The sequence below is a fragment of the Eptatretus burgeri genome, chromosome 5 (assembly GCF_056783735.1).
Source record: "Eptatretus burgeri isolate ZD-2024b chromosome 5, Ebu_testis_v1, whole genome shotgun sequence".
In the NCBI taxonomy this organism is placed as follows: Eukaryota; Metazoa; Chordata; class Myxini; order Myxiniformes; family Myxinidae; genus Eptatretus; species Eptatretus burgeri.
Genome location: NC_140965.1, coordinates 61982217 through 61997090, shown reverse-complemented (window position 1 = coordinate 61997090; position 14874 = coordinate 61982217). Strand labels below are relative to the sequence as shown.

At 46.0% G+C, this 14874-nt stretch overlaps 3 protein-coding genes across 4 annotated transcripts in view; 1 reads left to right on the top strand and 2 right to left on the bottom strand.

Moving 5' to 3' along the window:
- Positions 1-14874, top strand: part of EDEM3 (ER degradation enhancing alpha-mannosidase like protein 3) — an 88715-nt gene that overhangs the window by 9199 nt on the left and 64642 nt on the right. For both annotated transcript variants that reach the window (XM_085882018.1, XM_085882017.1), the window contains exon 2: positions 1189-1234. In XM_085882018.1, the coding sequence (XP_085738144.1) occupies positions 1189-1234 (46 nt within the window). The remainder of the gene's footprint in view (positions 1-1188; positions 1235-14874) is intronic.
- LOC147026540 (uncharacterized) lies at positions 2251-4127 on the bottom strand. Its single transcript, XM_085882014.1, has one exon. It carries the CDS (start codon positions 4087-4089, stop codon positions 2281-2283), a length of 1809 nt encoding a protein of 602 aa, XP_085738140.1. The 5' UTR covers positions 4090-4127; the 3' UTR covers positions 2251-2280.
- LOC147026539 (uncharacterized) lies at positions 4788-6234 on the bottom strand. Its single transcript, XM_085882016.1, has one exon. It carries the CDS (start codon positions 5788-5790, stop codon positions 5167-5169), a length of 624 nt encoding a protein of 207 aa, XP_085738142.1. The 5' UTR covers positions 5791-6234; the 3' UTR covers positions 4788-5166.

Sequence of the window (14874 nt, the reverse complement as noted above, 5' to 3'; positions counted from 1 at the left end):
TGGACACAGCTACAGCAACACCTTTGGCATGGTCACCATCAAAGCGACCAGACCAAGAGTATGTATAACCACCTGCCATGGTCTCGCCACTTTCCGGTCTCCAAAACTAAGAGTGTGCTGCAATACCGATGTTCAAACGCTTGCGTTCAGATGATAACAGAGAGAGATAATCATCTTCTCTTTGGGATATGACATTCCAGGCACCCACCCAAAGGGACCACCTCCGATTAACCAAAGGAGACCGCCGTCTGGTGGATGACACCTCAGCACCACTCCAACCTGCACTACCGCAATCTGACCTGGGAAGGTTACCCCATGGTTTTCCTCTTATCAAAGAGTGGGGTTCCCGAAGGCTTTTCCCCAATCCTGTCATCCGGTGAGCTGCCCTGCGGAGGGTAGCTCCACAGGAGGTGCTCCCACAGAGTGGGTTTTCAGATGTCGTTGCATTTTTGTGTTTTGTTGAGTGAAGGGTTTTATGATGGCCGGAGTGCAAATCCTGCCACCAACCTCCTAAAAAAAGTAATCCAACTGCAGGAGGACATCCACAGACACAGTTGGGCACTAGATATGGATGGGCGTTGACTCACAAGGGGCTTCTCCACCCTTTGAAGCATGATATCTATAAATCCTTTAAAAAAATTAATTGAGCAGACAATGCTACCAAAACATCAAACTCACCCAGATTCGAGGCCATCCATTGTGTGGAAAAATAAAGACATTAACATACTGTAAACCATGGATATTCTGAGCCACTTGGTGATGTTAAATTGTGGTTGATTCTGCTGGTGAGTCGAACATGTTCTTGTCATTATGAAGTAACATTCAGGCAAAACACATTTGCATTTGAATCAATCTGTGATGTGCTAGTTTTTCTTGATATGGAAGGTTAAATCTTCGTTGAAGCTCCAATGATGTTGAGTCAGATTGGGTGATAATTGCATCACAAATAACCTTGGTGTCGGGCCTTTTTTCACCAACATCAGACAAATGTGATGTATAGGGTTCAAACCTTTTTCTTAATTTTCATCTATTAGCTTGGAGTTGATGGAAATTGGTGATCATGTAGGTAACGTGTGTGTGTGTGTGTGTGTGTGTGTGTGTGTGTGTGTGTGTGTGTGTGTGTGTGTGTGTGTGTGTGTGTGTGTGTGTGTGTGTGTGTGTGTGTGTGTGTGTGTTTTCTCTCCGCAGAAATGAAGTTGTGGATATGTTTGACCACGCTTATGGGAGCTACATGGTATGTGCTTTGCTCTTTGCTACTTTATCTCAACTCTTTGGTTGTATATACTGCACTTCCTTTTAATGAAAAAAAAAATACTTTCAAATGCCACTGTTCATAATGAGACATGAATGGTATGTATCAGAATATGTTATTGGTTTTTGGCAACAATAATTTCAAATTTCATTACAATAACATTTTGCAAGTTATGCGTTTCAGGACTAGGTTTTTGATTGTTTCATATGGCACAAAGAGATTCAAGTCCTCATCGAGGACTCGGACCCCAACCACACCTTAAAAATGGAACGTGCAAATTTTACATGATGTATAATACCAGGGACCTAGGAAACACCCACACAATGTAAATGTGACTTCAAGTCTTCAACTCTTTCTCCCCCCCTCCCCCCCCCAATCACCAACTCCAAATCATCACTCCCCTCGCAAAACCCAAGTCCTCAATCTCTGCCTTCCAACCCCAACTCCTCACCCTCCCCCTCCCAACTCAACTCCGTCAAATCTTCTATCACTGCCTGATTAGGAGCAATCAAAACCCCACTTTCAACCTCGATCGCTGAGGTCCCCAGGGCAATTACATATTCCCTCCTCACACTCCTCCCACTCTTAAAAGCAAATGGACATTCCCACATCGAAACAGCAGAATATTTAATGCTTTCCCCTCCCCGATAAGTTAGGGAATTTTAGCAAATTGTATTGACCATCTGTGAAAAAATTGATTACCAAAAAATTTCTTCACTAACGTATTCATCTTGGTGTCTACTAACACCTATCAATTGGTGCAAACCCAAATCCTTGTGGAAAATTCTGGGGAGTAGAGGCAATCAAATTTCGGGTGCTCAGAGGGCCTGCGCGAAAAAATCGGAAAATTAACTTTTGCCAATATTGACTTGTGGGATGTCTAACTAGGCGTTTTTTGGGTGCTGAATTGATTCCAACCATTATTTTTGAGAAAAAAAAACACTCCTTGATCATATAAAATGCATTTTATTGACATTTTTAACAGAACTGTACTCAATGGAAATGTTGCTTCGTCAGCTTTTACAACCTTATTCATCAAACTCCCCAGTATCTTCCTCACTCCTCTTGTCATCCAGCTGGTTTATGTTAAGGCAAGAGTTACCATGACAGATGCCGCAAGCAGAAATACACTTGACTCCTTGCTTTTTACAGCAGCACCTGAGTGAGCTGCAGTCCCCCGCACAGTTGCAGCTGGCAAATGTCAGGAGGTAGTCTGGTGCAATGGGGTCTGTAGAAGGGACTGGTGCATATCCTTGCTCAGTGAGTTGCCATCCATAGTCCCGGGCATCCAACGATGGACTTTGCAGCATCAGCCAGTCTCTAGTCTGGAAGTAACCTCGGAGAGAGTGCTGTGCTGCAGCTCCTGTTGTCGGGGGGAGTTTCTCAGGTTTTATGCTCCCAGTAGCAGCTCGCTTGCTCAAGTCTTCCAAGTCTTTGGAGGATTTCCCATGGAACATGAGCATGAAAGGATCACAGCCTGCTTTAATGATATCACCTTTCTCAGCTCGGATGTACATAAACACGTCCATTGCCCTCTCTGCTTCATCAGTCTTGCAGAGCTTGCTTAGCAAAGTTGGTTTGCTAAACCCAAAAATTGCAGACACTGTATCGCAGCCAGAGAAGCTGTGCAAGAAGATGAGATGCCTCCGGTATATCTCTGGGAGGGCCTCCCGGATCTTTCCGACATCGTAAGATGTTTTTTTGGCTGTCGTGAGGAAGATCGGATGGTCTTCAACATGATGAATCAGCATAACCAGGACGTCTGTGTCCTCGGCCCTCACCTCAACAGGGGACTCTCTTGCCTCATCTAGAGCTGCGCAGACGATGGAGGTGTCGGCATCATCCAAGCATTGCTGTACACTGATTCCATTCCTACTAAATGTCTCAGCAAGGAGCAGAACGAGCTGGGCTTTGTTGTTCTTGTTATCGAGGAACTTTTCTCTTGCAATGATGATTATGAGATCCAGACGAATCTGAATGTCACAGCATGCATTCTTTATTCGTCTCAAGTGGTCATGGTCCTTGGTGGAGCTGCCATATCCGTCAAAGACCACCGTTATCCGGAGGCGATGGCTCCCCATGGACTTCACAAACCGGAGGTAGCTCTCAGCAACATCCTTCCAAGTAAGGTTAGCCTCCCACTTGACATTGTGCAGGAGCCACCCACCATCAACCACAAGGCTTGTGCAGGGGGGTTGTTCGACAGGTGCCACACATGCCTTCAGGGACCTTGCGAGGGCAGCCTTGTCTGGCTTTTGCAACTTTTGAATTTTGTCAAACAGACACATCGGTTTTGGTGTCAACTCAAAGCGCAGAGCTTCTTTGGTCTTGACTTCACGCTCACTGATGACAATGAGGCGGTTGAATAGCTTCAGTGAGTCAATGACCAGCTTCTCGCCATTGACTTTGGGTCCAGATCTGAGGCTTGCAAATGATTTTACCTTGTGTTTGGTTACCATTGCATCCACAACAGTTTTCCCATCCATCTTATCCTGTATGGCTCTGCCAACTTCTTCTGCTTGATCAGCGTTGACTTGGTCTTCGGGAGTGCTGCTGAACCCAGTTGAGAAGGACACCAGAGTCTTATTGTCCCGTGTGGCATCGAAAGTGTTGACTTCCTCCAACCACCCAACTTTGGTGTTGACAGCATCGTTATCTCTCTTCATTTGGGCTCTTTTAACGTCGGTGTGGACAGGTACCCCACATTTGACCATGCTTCTTTCTAGCTCTTGGTGAATGAACGAGAAGTGGTTCATAGTCTGAACCCAAGACATATGAGAAGACTCATTCCGAAAGCAGCCTCTGTTTAGACCACCGGAGGATTTTACCTCACGCATGAGTGTGGTTTCTATCGTGATGTCGGTCCATGTGCCGGACCATTCATGGTCTGAGAACCTGACGACATGGTTGCCTTACAAAGTAAACTTTGGGACTCCTGGAACATGGGACTCTCCTGTCACTGATGCATCAGCTGTACATACAGCCTTGCTCCCTTTGCGTACTGATGGTGGCCGCTGCTGTGAAGGTATTGAGCATTCCAATGATGCAGCTGAGATGACCTGTGTGGTCTGGGACACGCTCACTCCTGATGAATACCTTGATGAGGTCGATTCTGCCATAGTACCAGACCCAGAGTGCTGGTGTCCTTCCTCCTTCAGCTAAGATCTTCAATCTCTCTGCCATCCTCTCCTCGAAGACAGTGACTATCCTTGGTGCATATGTTAGATTAGAGGAATTTTGATTCCCTGTTGTCTCATCTTTTGCAGTCCTGATGAAGTCCTCCATGTCTTCGTACTCCTGCTCACTGAAGACACCTCTCAGCACGAACTTGGCAATTCCTGCAGATGCAAGAAGGTGAAACCGAATGGCCTTGGCATAAGCCCCACCTGAGAGGATGTGTTCTGTTGTGGTGCTGCCTAGATAAACTAGCTGTATGACCTCTTGCAGCCTAGAGTCAGTCATGACCATCCCGATGGACCCGAGGAAGCTTTTCAGGAGGTGAAACCCACCTAGTCTTGTGATGATGGGCAATTCAGACTGGAGGACTATCTGCATTGCTTTCAACCATATAGGCAGGTCAAATGTTATGAGGGCAGGAGACGGACAGCGCCGTAGGCATTCCATTAGCGTGGTGTAGATAGTGCTGTACTCGTTAGGGTCACCCTCGATGATTGGAAGAAACTCAATGAGGGACTTCTCCTTGCATTCAGGTCTGTATAATGACTTCATGAAACCATTCCAGTTGGCATGTTCGAATGTGGGGTGGAGATTCTTGATAGCCCATCCTGCCATCCAAGCGATGTCCCCTGGCTGCAAGGCTGGAGGGTCGACATGAAGATCTGCAACAGGAACAAACTTAACGTCTGCCAATCCTACTTTATTTTTTGGAATAAAGGATAGAATCTTCACCAGGGTTAGAAGCAGGGTTGCTGCCTTCTTGGAATAGTTACAAGAAGCTCTTCTTGTCTCTTTGCAGGGGCCGGAGATGTCACTAAGATGACGCCCATAGCATGGAATGCTGTTTTCCTGTTTAGTGACACAATGTTCAGATCTATATTATCACCCACACATTGCTGAACTGTGCTTTCTTCTGGAATGAAGACGGCAAAACCCTCATCCATCTCATCACTATTCTCCTCTTGCTCTTCTGCCTGTTCTGGAGATAGGACAGCATCGACTTCTGCTTCCTCAATTTCTACGGCTGCTGCTTCATCTTTTTCTGTGACCATGATATCCTGATCAATGCTCCCAAGTCCGTTTTTCACGTTCAAGTAACAATACTTGTAGCGATGGAGCTCAGCATATGACTCGGAGTATCCTAAGTGATGACAACGGTCAATCAACCACTTGGATCCAAACTTGTGGTCAAGTTGTATTGTGAGTCCTAGTTGAGAGGGCATCACTCCTGATCGAGGGCAATAGGCTTTCAATAGGTTCTGGCCCCAGACTGCTACCTTTTCATCTGATTTCACGATTGGTTTCAGTAGCTTCTGTAGGCTGTTGGGAATCAGAGCAAGCTGGTTCTGTGTATTGGTCATGCTCTCCACCGAAGGGTACTGCTTCTGGTCAAGTGGGACTTTTTTGCCAAGTCTCCGCAGATCAGGTTTATGGCAGTTGAAACGGTGAGCTCTTTCAGTTCAGCATCGTCCAGAGTTTGCGAGGAGTTGAGGACCTGCTGACGGTAGTCTCGAAGGATTGCGTTTGTCATGTCTCAGACACACAATATCTGTTCTTCTCTCATCTGATGTGAAGTAGAGAGACTCCTCATACTGTTCCTGAAGCTTTATTTTCAGATACCGTGGACTGTATGCCAGACTTTTGTCCTCGCTGGGGTCAAGCTCTTCCATCTTCCTGTGGATCTCTGCAAGAGTTGTAATACCGTGCTCCACCCCTTCATCTATCCATAAGCACAGTTTCTCAAACAGCAACAGTCTCTCTTCATCAGTAGGCCGTCCGACCTGAGGACAAAAATATCATTTTTAATTGAGCCGAACTTATCATTTTCATTTTAATTTCATAAGTACATTGCTATTATAATTACCTCGGGGTTTGTAAACGAGTGCTCGAATAGGGTCCTGCACCGAAGATGATAAAGCGCCTCTTCTGCCACCAAGTCTATGATCCCAGACAGACGACCGGCAACCTCACGTCCCCAGGCATCTCCTCGTTTCACAGCTGTCTCCATCAAATTCCTTTTCAGTCGGTCCTGGTAGCGATTGTCAGGCACACGATACAACTTCCGGGCTCTGCCTGGATGATGCCACATATATGCATGATTAAGGTACTTGACTTTGAGTGGTGGAGTGAAGAGAAAAAAAAATTGAAAAATATACATTTGAACTTGTGCAGGACTCAGTAAACGCACAACTTACCAGGGTTTCGTTCCAATGTTCCAACGTTGATGCCTTCATCACAGAGTATGCAAACATCACGGTAGATAAGATGCGCTGATGGTGTTTGGGAAGTCGAGCTGGAGCCAAGGTGAGGTACTTTGCCCAGATGATATCCGGCGTTTTTTTTGTCCTGTCTGAGCATCGGCCCTCCTCATCTTCTTCTGTGGAAATAAAATTATTGTTTAGAAAGCAAATTTGAGATTATTATTGTCGTTTTTATTTGCAATGCTACTTCCTTTGAATGATGAATAAAAAAAAAAACTTACGATTAGCTGTTTCAGTTGCAGTGGATATACTTCTCGCACGACTGTACAACTCTGTTTTACAATCCACATGGTATCTCAACTTGCTGTCTTCTCCGTTGTTCCAGTCCTCATTTAGTCTCCCGATCAACGCCGCATCGCCCAGAAGCTCAGAATGTGATAAGATCCGTGGGTGGCCTTTATTGGAGACTTTTGAGAACGTATGCTTTTCAATCCCGGAACTACCACAGATGAAACGCCTCAAGCCAGGTTCAGTCACATCCTTGTCAATACTGTCCTAAAAAATAAGACTTTTTTTTGTAAACAACAGACAGGACATGAAATTTTGACACAAAACAGACAGAACACACACACAGTGATGTGTTTTAACATTAATAGGTCCACTCTACATTGAATATATTCAACTTCTATTGAGTCCGGCACACAATAATTTTACAGCTAAAAGCTCTTAGCTCACATCAGCTAACAGAGAGAATTCTACTGAGCATGAGCACAAGTATAACCAACAATATAGCAGTGGTTTCAAAAATGTTGAATGCTGGTTTCAGCACAATTTGAACAATCTGAATCGATTGAGCCAAATTACCGCAAAACACAGTCTGAGATATCTAAAACGTATCATATCAATATTTTACGGCCAGGGATTCATTTTTCCTCAAATCTAATGGTTGGAATCAATTCAGCACCCCAAAAAACCCCTAGTTTGACATCCCACAAGTCAATATTGGCAAAAGTTAATTTATCCAATTTTTTTTTTTTTCGCGCAGGCCTTCTGAGCACCCGAACTTTGATTGACTCCCCAGAATTTTCCACAAGGAATTGGGTTTGCACTAATTGATAGGTGTTAGTAGACACCTAGATGAATACATTAGCAATTTTTTTCATAGATAGTCAATACAATTTGCTAAAATTGCCTAACTACATCATGCTATCACCGACTTCATAGAAACCACCATTGAAACAGCTCCTATATGTCATGGCCCATCACAGTTGCCTGTTCAACTCACAATCCCATGGGATATGCAGAAAACAGTGGAATTGCAACTCATAAGTGGCCATGAGATCCGAAACCTGTTATCTTCTTCCTGATGCATATATACACACACATCGTGAAAAGTAAATAATGATGGATGTTTCCCTGGAAGTCCTCGGCCAAAGACTTTATAATGACATGGGTTTTATGGTCCCTGGTCGAGTCACTTTAGAGAAAATAGTCAGAAATAACAGGAAGGATCTGCTTAATATCCGTGGTAAAAGCCCTGCTTGAGAGAATGTCACATAGTTATTTGGGTGGTGTCTAGACAATAGACAGCTGCCTTCATTCATTGCTGAGACCTATCTTCCTAAAGGCCCTGTCACACCTTGACATTTTAGCCAGCGTATGCCGACGTATGAAAAATTTGGCGAATGCGCTGGCACACGTCGAATACGTTATGGGTAAGTTTTGTATACGCTAAGAGCACGCTGAAGCACGCTGGCATACGTCGTCGTACGCCGAGCTCGTCGACAAATTTTAAGCATGCTCAAAATTTTTCGATGTATGCCAGCGTATGACCCTCACGTTCCGCATACGCTGGCCATAAGTTGTAGGCACATTATGCGATCGTTGACACACGTCGACACACGTTACTCATAAGTCCAAATACGTCGAGGTAATGTCTTGCGTACCCGAAACTTATTTCTAACCTATGAGTAACGTGCTTTGAACCTATGTGTAACATATCTCCAACGCATATCGACGTATGTAGACGTATTTGACGTCTTCCGGATGACCACAGAACTTACTGAACGTGTTTCTAACTTACAGCTACCGTATAATGGTGTATTGGCAGCGTTTAGGGAATTGGTATATAAAAATGGGGTTCGCAGGAGGAACCCATCAGTGTTCCAGACTCCATTTTTTTCTTTTCTATGGCATGACGGTGATGATGACACTTCGATGTCTAGTGCGGTTATGCTTTGAATCGTCGAGCGGCAGACTTTTAATAGGCTACGCCACGTGATCGTCGGCAATACTCTGCCGCGCTATGCATAAGTTAGACTATCGTTGGGCATAAGTTGTGAACGCCGACAACACGTTAAGCATTCGTTGGTATAAGTTATCGAAACGTTCTGTGTACGTTACCAATATGTTATGCATACGTCCAACTCGTTATTATACGCCCAAAACTGAAAAAACATCAATAGGTCAGTGTACGCCAGCGTTTTAGATACATTTTGATACGTTGCCATACGCTGGCTAAAACGTCAAGGTGTGACAGGGTCTTTAGGTCTGTGATGCTTATCAGCTCAATCTTATTAACTGTAGCTTTTGTCATTTTACACTGAAGGGGAAAAGTTGTATGGAGGGCATCACGATTGTGAATATGACGGCTCCAAACTTTGCTTCGCAGTCAGCACCACCATGGTGGCCGGATAATTATTTTTTTTTTTGTTTAGGTTGAAATTGTGTGTGGAGTCAGGTGAACTGTCCAACCATTGGGCGGAATGGAGTGTCACATGAAGACAGGTGGATGGACAGGCGAACAAGCATATTATTATATAGAAGTTATATTGTTGTGGGCCGGGTATCGGCTGCGAGTACAACCGCTAGTTGGAGCAGCAGAGTCGACTCCACCGAACACCCGGAATTTATAGGTCGTCACCCCGGATAACTCCGGAGCCGACGGGTCCCTTATCGGACCGAAGATCGCCAATAGGTCCACCGCTTGGGATAGGGTCGATTGCCAATTTCAATTTACCTAAGTACCCACGTTTTCCAAACTACCGGGGAAATTCACCCTCGGCGGAGCTCGAGCAGAACGAGCCAGTCGCGTGCTCGAACCGTGCGTAACCCGAGCGGATGGTTACCGAGATGTGTCGGTCCAAATGCACAATTTACCCTCGCTACTTCTCAACACGCACCGTGCTAAACCAATGAAAGAAACACAAAAACGAGCTGAAACATTCAACAATAGGAATATTTATTTACGATGGGGGGGGGGGGGGCAGGGGGAGGGAACACATAAGAGCAGAGTTAAACTGACTATAAAGAATGCAAATAATGTACAGCAAAAGAACTTAACAGTTTCTACTTGTCGACAGGGCCCCAGACACACACGCGCATACACAAATACCCCAAAAGAAAATGGACCTTCCCGCCTTGTGCGGCCCTTGCTGATCCGGCTCGGCAGGACTTGAACCCGCAGCTCGATGCCGCTGCAAACACCGGGTACAGAGGACAGCGTCGGGCTCCAGCACGCTCCTCCGGCATGCGACGAGACGAGATCAGCGCCAGCGAGACGAGAGCAGACGGGCGCAATCCTCCTCCTCCCGCTCTTCCCGACAACCACCACCCTTCTTTTTAGGAGGGAGGGGCTTCTCCCGATCACTCGCCTCCCGATTGGTCGGACCCATCGCGCGATTCCCTGGCCGTCCTCCATTGGACAGACCCGCAGTAGGCAGGGCAACTCCCACCCCTCTGGGCAGAGTCCCGAGCAGAGGCGTTTGTGGCTCCCCCCACCTCTGGCCACGTGCCTAATGGCGATGGTGCTGAGTCGGAAACGGGGCGGGTGAGATGCCTGCTCCTTGCCGATTGGCTTAGAGGGATGCCATGCCTATGTTAGGCTCCACCCACGCGCGCGCTCGCCAGCAAGCGCGTGAAGAATGCCACGAGCGTTATGGCGTCAGGATGGAGTGAAGGTGTTGTTGTGATACGGGGTGTAAAAATGTAAAAGAAAACCCTAACTATCAAAATAACTCCGCAGCGCATGAACATCCAATTCCCACTCGACTAGGGACGGGACCCTAACTGGAAACGTACACTTACCGATATAACTGAGCTATAGGGGACGTCCGTCTGTCTGTCTGTGTGCATAAGGCTTCCAAATTCGTAACATGTGACAATGACCTGCTTAGACATCCGATCCTGGTCATTGCTATTGTGGTGACAAAAGCATGTCCAATCCATTGGAACCACACTCTGTACAGGGCATTGGTGCTGCCAAAGCAGTCTTCTGGGCTATTGGGCACAATCCTGGATGGGTTGCCACTCCGACACAGGATACTCGAATGGCTCAATCATCCCACCAAGCTGGTACTCATTTTGCCGACCTCAGAAGGATGACAGGCTGAGTCAACCTCACCTGGTATTAATTCAACAGCCAAGCGGGATTTAAACTCAGGACCTTTGGATCCCAAACCCACTACCCTAACCATTAAGTTAACACCAGGCATATAAAGGCATCTGCTATTATAAAGAGATAACTGATGAATAAGCCCAAGGTCGATTTTGTAATAATATTGTTACGGACTCGAGGCTTGAGGCTTGCCATGAGGGGAAGCACTTGGGTCCCTCCCGAATGACCGGTCCTGAGGGCGCCGGGCACAGATAACTCTGCGCACTGGTGGGATGCTAAGCAACCATGAATGCCAATCCTGGCAGGGTTACACTTCCTCGCGTGATACCTTACCTGTGGACTGTCGAACCATTTTGGGTCTCGTGCCCTCAGCACACACCTGGATTACTGCCGAGCGATACAGTGAGTGTGCGCTGACTAACGAGCAAAGTGATGTGATAGAATTTCCCGACTAAACTAACATGTGGACCATGCTGGACCATTGTAGGAAAAGACGAAACGGGCTGGGTCCATTTAGAACATAAGCAATTTATTTATAAGGGCGAGGAAAAGTATGTGTAGCAATAAAAAGTTTTATTCTATAAAATGTACAGCAGGGAAAGCAAGGATTCGTGGTGTGTGGCAAAATAAATGCAGTTATGTACAAAAAGAAGATTGTGCAGAGCTAAACCGATATAAAGAATTTACACATTCTTATCTAATGCAAACATTACAGGTACCATCAGACACACACCCAAGGAATTTAGAGAGTTCAGAAAGAAGAGAGGCAGTTGAGGGGGTTTCGACCTCTTTCAATAACTGGTATGGCCGATGGACCTATGCTTCCCAGTCACTGAGGAGGGGGGAGGAAGGAAGAAAATTGGGGTGTCTGATGTCTGATGTGTGAGTGTGAGGTGAAAATGGGGTGCAAATATGATGCAGAAGAGGACTGCAAGAGTGCATATCTATAATTCAGCAAAAGACTGCTGCGACTCATTTCCTTCATAGACTTCTTTCACAGAAACTTTCTCTCCCTCATGCACAGATTTATCTGATCTCATCTTCAGTTGTCCTACCCTTCCTCCCGCCCATAGTTCACTGAAACTTGTGGCGAGGCAGTTGTCCTGAAACAACTTGCCGTTGCCTCATGGAAAGCTAACCCAACTGGGAGTAATCTCAGTTCCTTCCATGAAGCTCGGAACAAGTGTGTGTGTGTGTGTGTGTGTGTGTGTGTGTGTGTGTGTGTGTGTGTGTGTGTGTGTGTGTGTGTCTACCCTCAGGAGAGCCAGGAAACAACATATTTCTAAGCTCAATTCTGAACTCTCAAACCTCTCCCTCCTCCAAATCCTGGTGGCATCTAATCAAATATGTTTCTGGTGTATATTCCCCCTCCATTCCCTCCCTTACCTCAAATGGCCGCACTGCTGATACCGCACGTGAAAAGGCTGAATGCCTAAACGCGGTGTTTGCTTTTAAATCTTGTATCCGAAACACATCGCTTTTTGTACCCACCTTACCCAGTCGCACCCAGCTGTCGCTGGACTCTGTGTCCATTTCCTCTGACAAGGTGGAGAGCTTGCTGTCAAACCTCGACTCAGATTCTGCAACCGGTCCAGACGGCATCAGCCCACGTTTCCTAAAAACATGCTCCGCTGCTCTTGCTCACCCTCTCTCTGTTCTATTCACCCTCTCATTTGCTCAAGGTCATCTGCCATCTGCTCGGAAATCAGCAAACATTACTACCCTGCATAAAACAGATTCCTACAACTACAGACCAATCCGCCTTCTCCCAATCATCAGCAAGGTTATGGAATCCATCATTGCGTCAGACATTAAATCCTTCCTCTTTTCCAATAGCTTGATTTCTGATCATCAATTTGGTTTCAACCCATGTCACTCGACCCTGGATATGCTGCTTCTGCTCTCCCAACAATGGATGGAGGTACTCAATGCCAGATATGAAATCAGAGCCATATCCCTTGACATATCGTGTGCTTTCGACACGGTCTGACACCCTGCCCTGCTCACTAAACTCTCTTCAAGGCCATCTCCACTCATGGCTTACAGACTTCCTCTCCTGTCACACCAATGTGTGGCCCGAAATGGAGTTCTCTCATCCCCTCTTCCTGTCCAGGCTGGAGTTCCTCAAGGCAGCGTTCTGGGCCCTGTTCTCTTTCTTGTTTTCATCAATGATCTCTCTGACTCTCTGGAAAATCCTCTATATCTCTTTGCTGATGACTCCACCCTCTGCCTTACCATCTGTCATCGGCATTTAGCAGCTTCTTCACTCTCTGCAGATTTGGATAAAATCACAAACTGGTCCAAAACGTCGAACATGTCTTTCAATCCTGACAAATCTCATACTCTCACTATGTCTCTCCGAAAGAACTACTAGAATCCCCCAACCCCCCCCCCCAATCTACTTTCTCAATAATCCTCTTTTAGAAGTCCTTTCATTCAAGCTTCTGGGTCTCACTATCTGCCATGATCTTTCCTGGGAAAGTCACATTTCCAACATGGCCTCCAAACCCAGTCGCCGACTGGGCATCCTCCTTCATGCAAAGTCCTTCCTCGGCCCAGCTGAGCTCCTGAGCACAAACAAAGCTTTCGTCTGCAGCCTGATGGAGTACTGCTCTCCCCTCTGGGCTGGTGCTCCCACCTCCCACATTTCTCTGCTTCACGCAGAGGAAACCAAGGCATTTAGGATCATTGGTATCTCTCGCAATGAGGCTGAGTCTTTGGGCCTCTCACTCTCTCACTGTAGGCAGGTCAGTGGTCTTTCTGTCTTCGACAGTCTCCTCTCCAGTCTCGCCCCCCCCCCCCGCGCTCTGTCTGCGATATTTCCGCAGGGCGTTCAATGTCTGCGAGCAATCCCCTTCTGGTAAAACTACCAAAATCACGAATCGCTGCTTACCTTCACGCTTTCATTCCTCTTTTTTTTCCCCGCCTTTGGAATAAAGTCTCACGCTCTCTTCAATCCTATTCTTCCCTCCAGACCTTCAAAACAACTGTTCACCACCACCTCTTATCTTCCCCCATCAAAAACCTCGATCTTTTCTACCCCCATTAATCCACCCCAGACCCACCTCCTTCAAATTCCCTGCTTTCCTTCCTGAAAGTCCCTGTAATGTCCATCTTGTATACCCCATGTTCCCCACCCCATCCCTCTCCCTTCCACAGATCTCCAAATGTCTCTGTTCCCCACTGTTTTGTCCTTCCCTCTCCCGCCCCTCTTGTCTCCTTTCCCATTGTTGTGCGTTGTGTTTTTGCTCTCATTTGAGCCTCGACAATGTCGACAAAAAAAACCCCCATAAACCTCCAGGAACAGCGAATTGTTTTCTCAAATATTACGAATCACTATAATTTAGCACAGGTGGAGGCCAATTAACTTGGTGTGTGATTTTGAAGGTGATTGGTTACATCTGAGCTAATTGCTATTTTAAGGGGCTGGACACTTATCGAACCAAGATATTCCAGTTTTGTGTTTTTAATTAATTTTCTGAAATTTGTAGAATTTGTTTTTCACTTGGAAGTTGTGGGTTACGATGTGTAAATAAAGCTGGAAAAAGTTTGATTTAATGCAATTTAATTCCAGGTTACAAGGCACAAAAGGTGAAAAATTTGAAAGGGGGTGTGGATTTTCTATCGGCACTGTATTTATACACCCCATTGCATTTGTTGATTAATTTATATACCACCTTTTGGGCTTAAAATTTCCACATGCATTGATTGTTTGGGGCTGTAATGTTTTCTGAAACAATTTGCATCATTTTCAGCATATTTTAATCAACACCTTGAATTAAACTCGCAGCTGAAGATTGTTTTAAATGCCTTGATGAATATATGGGTGGGGGGGGGGGGGGGTCGGG

Bases quoted from the DNA above. Each gene is read 5' to 3' on its own strand.
- LOC147026540 (XM_085882014.1), bottom strand. From the start codon at position 4,089: ATGCGTGAGGTAAAATCCTCCGGTGGTCTAAACAGAGGCTGCTTTCGG.
- LOC147026539 (XM_085882016.1), bottom strand. From the start codon at position 5,790: ATGACCAATACACAGAACCAGCTTGCTCTGATTCCCAACAGCCTACAG.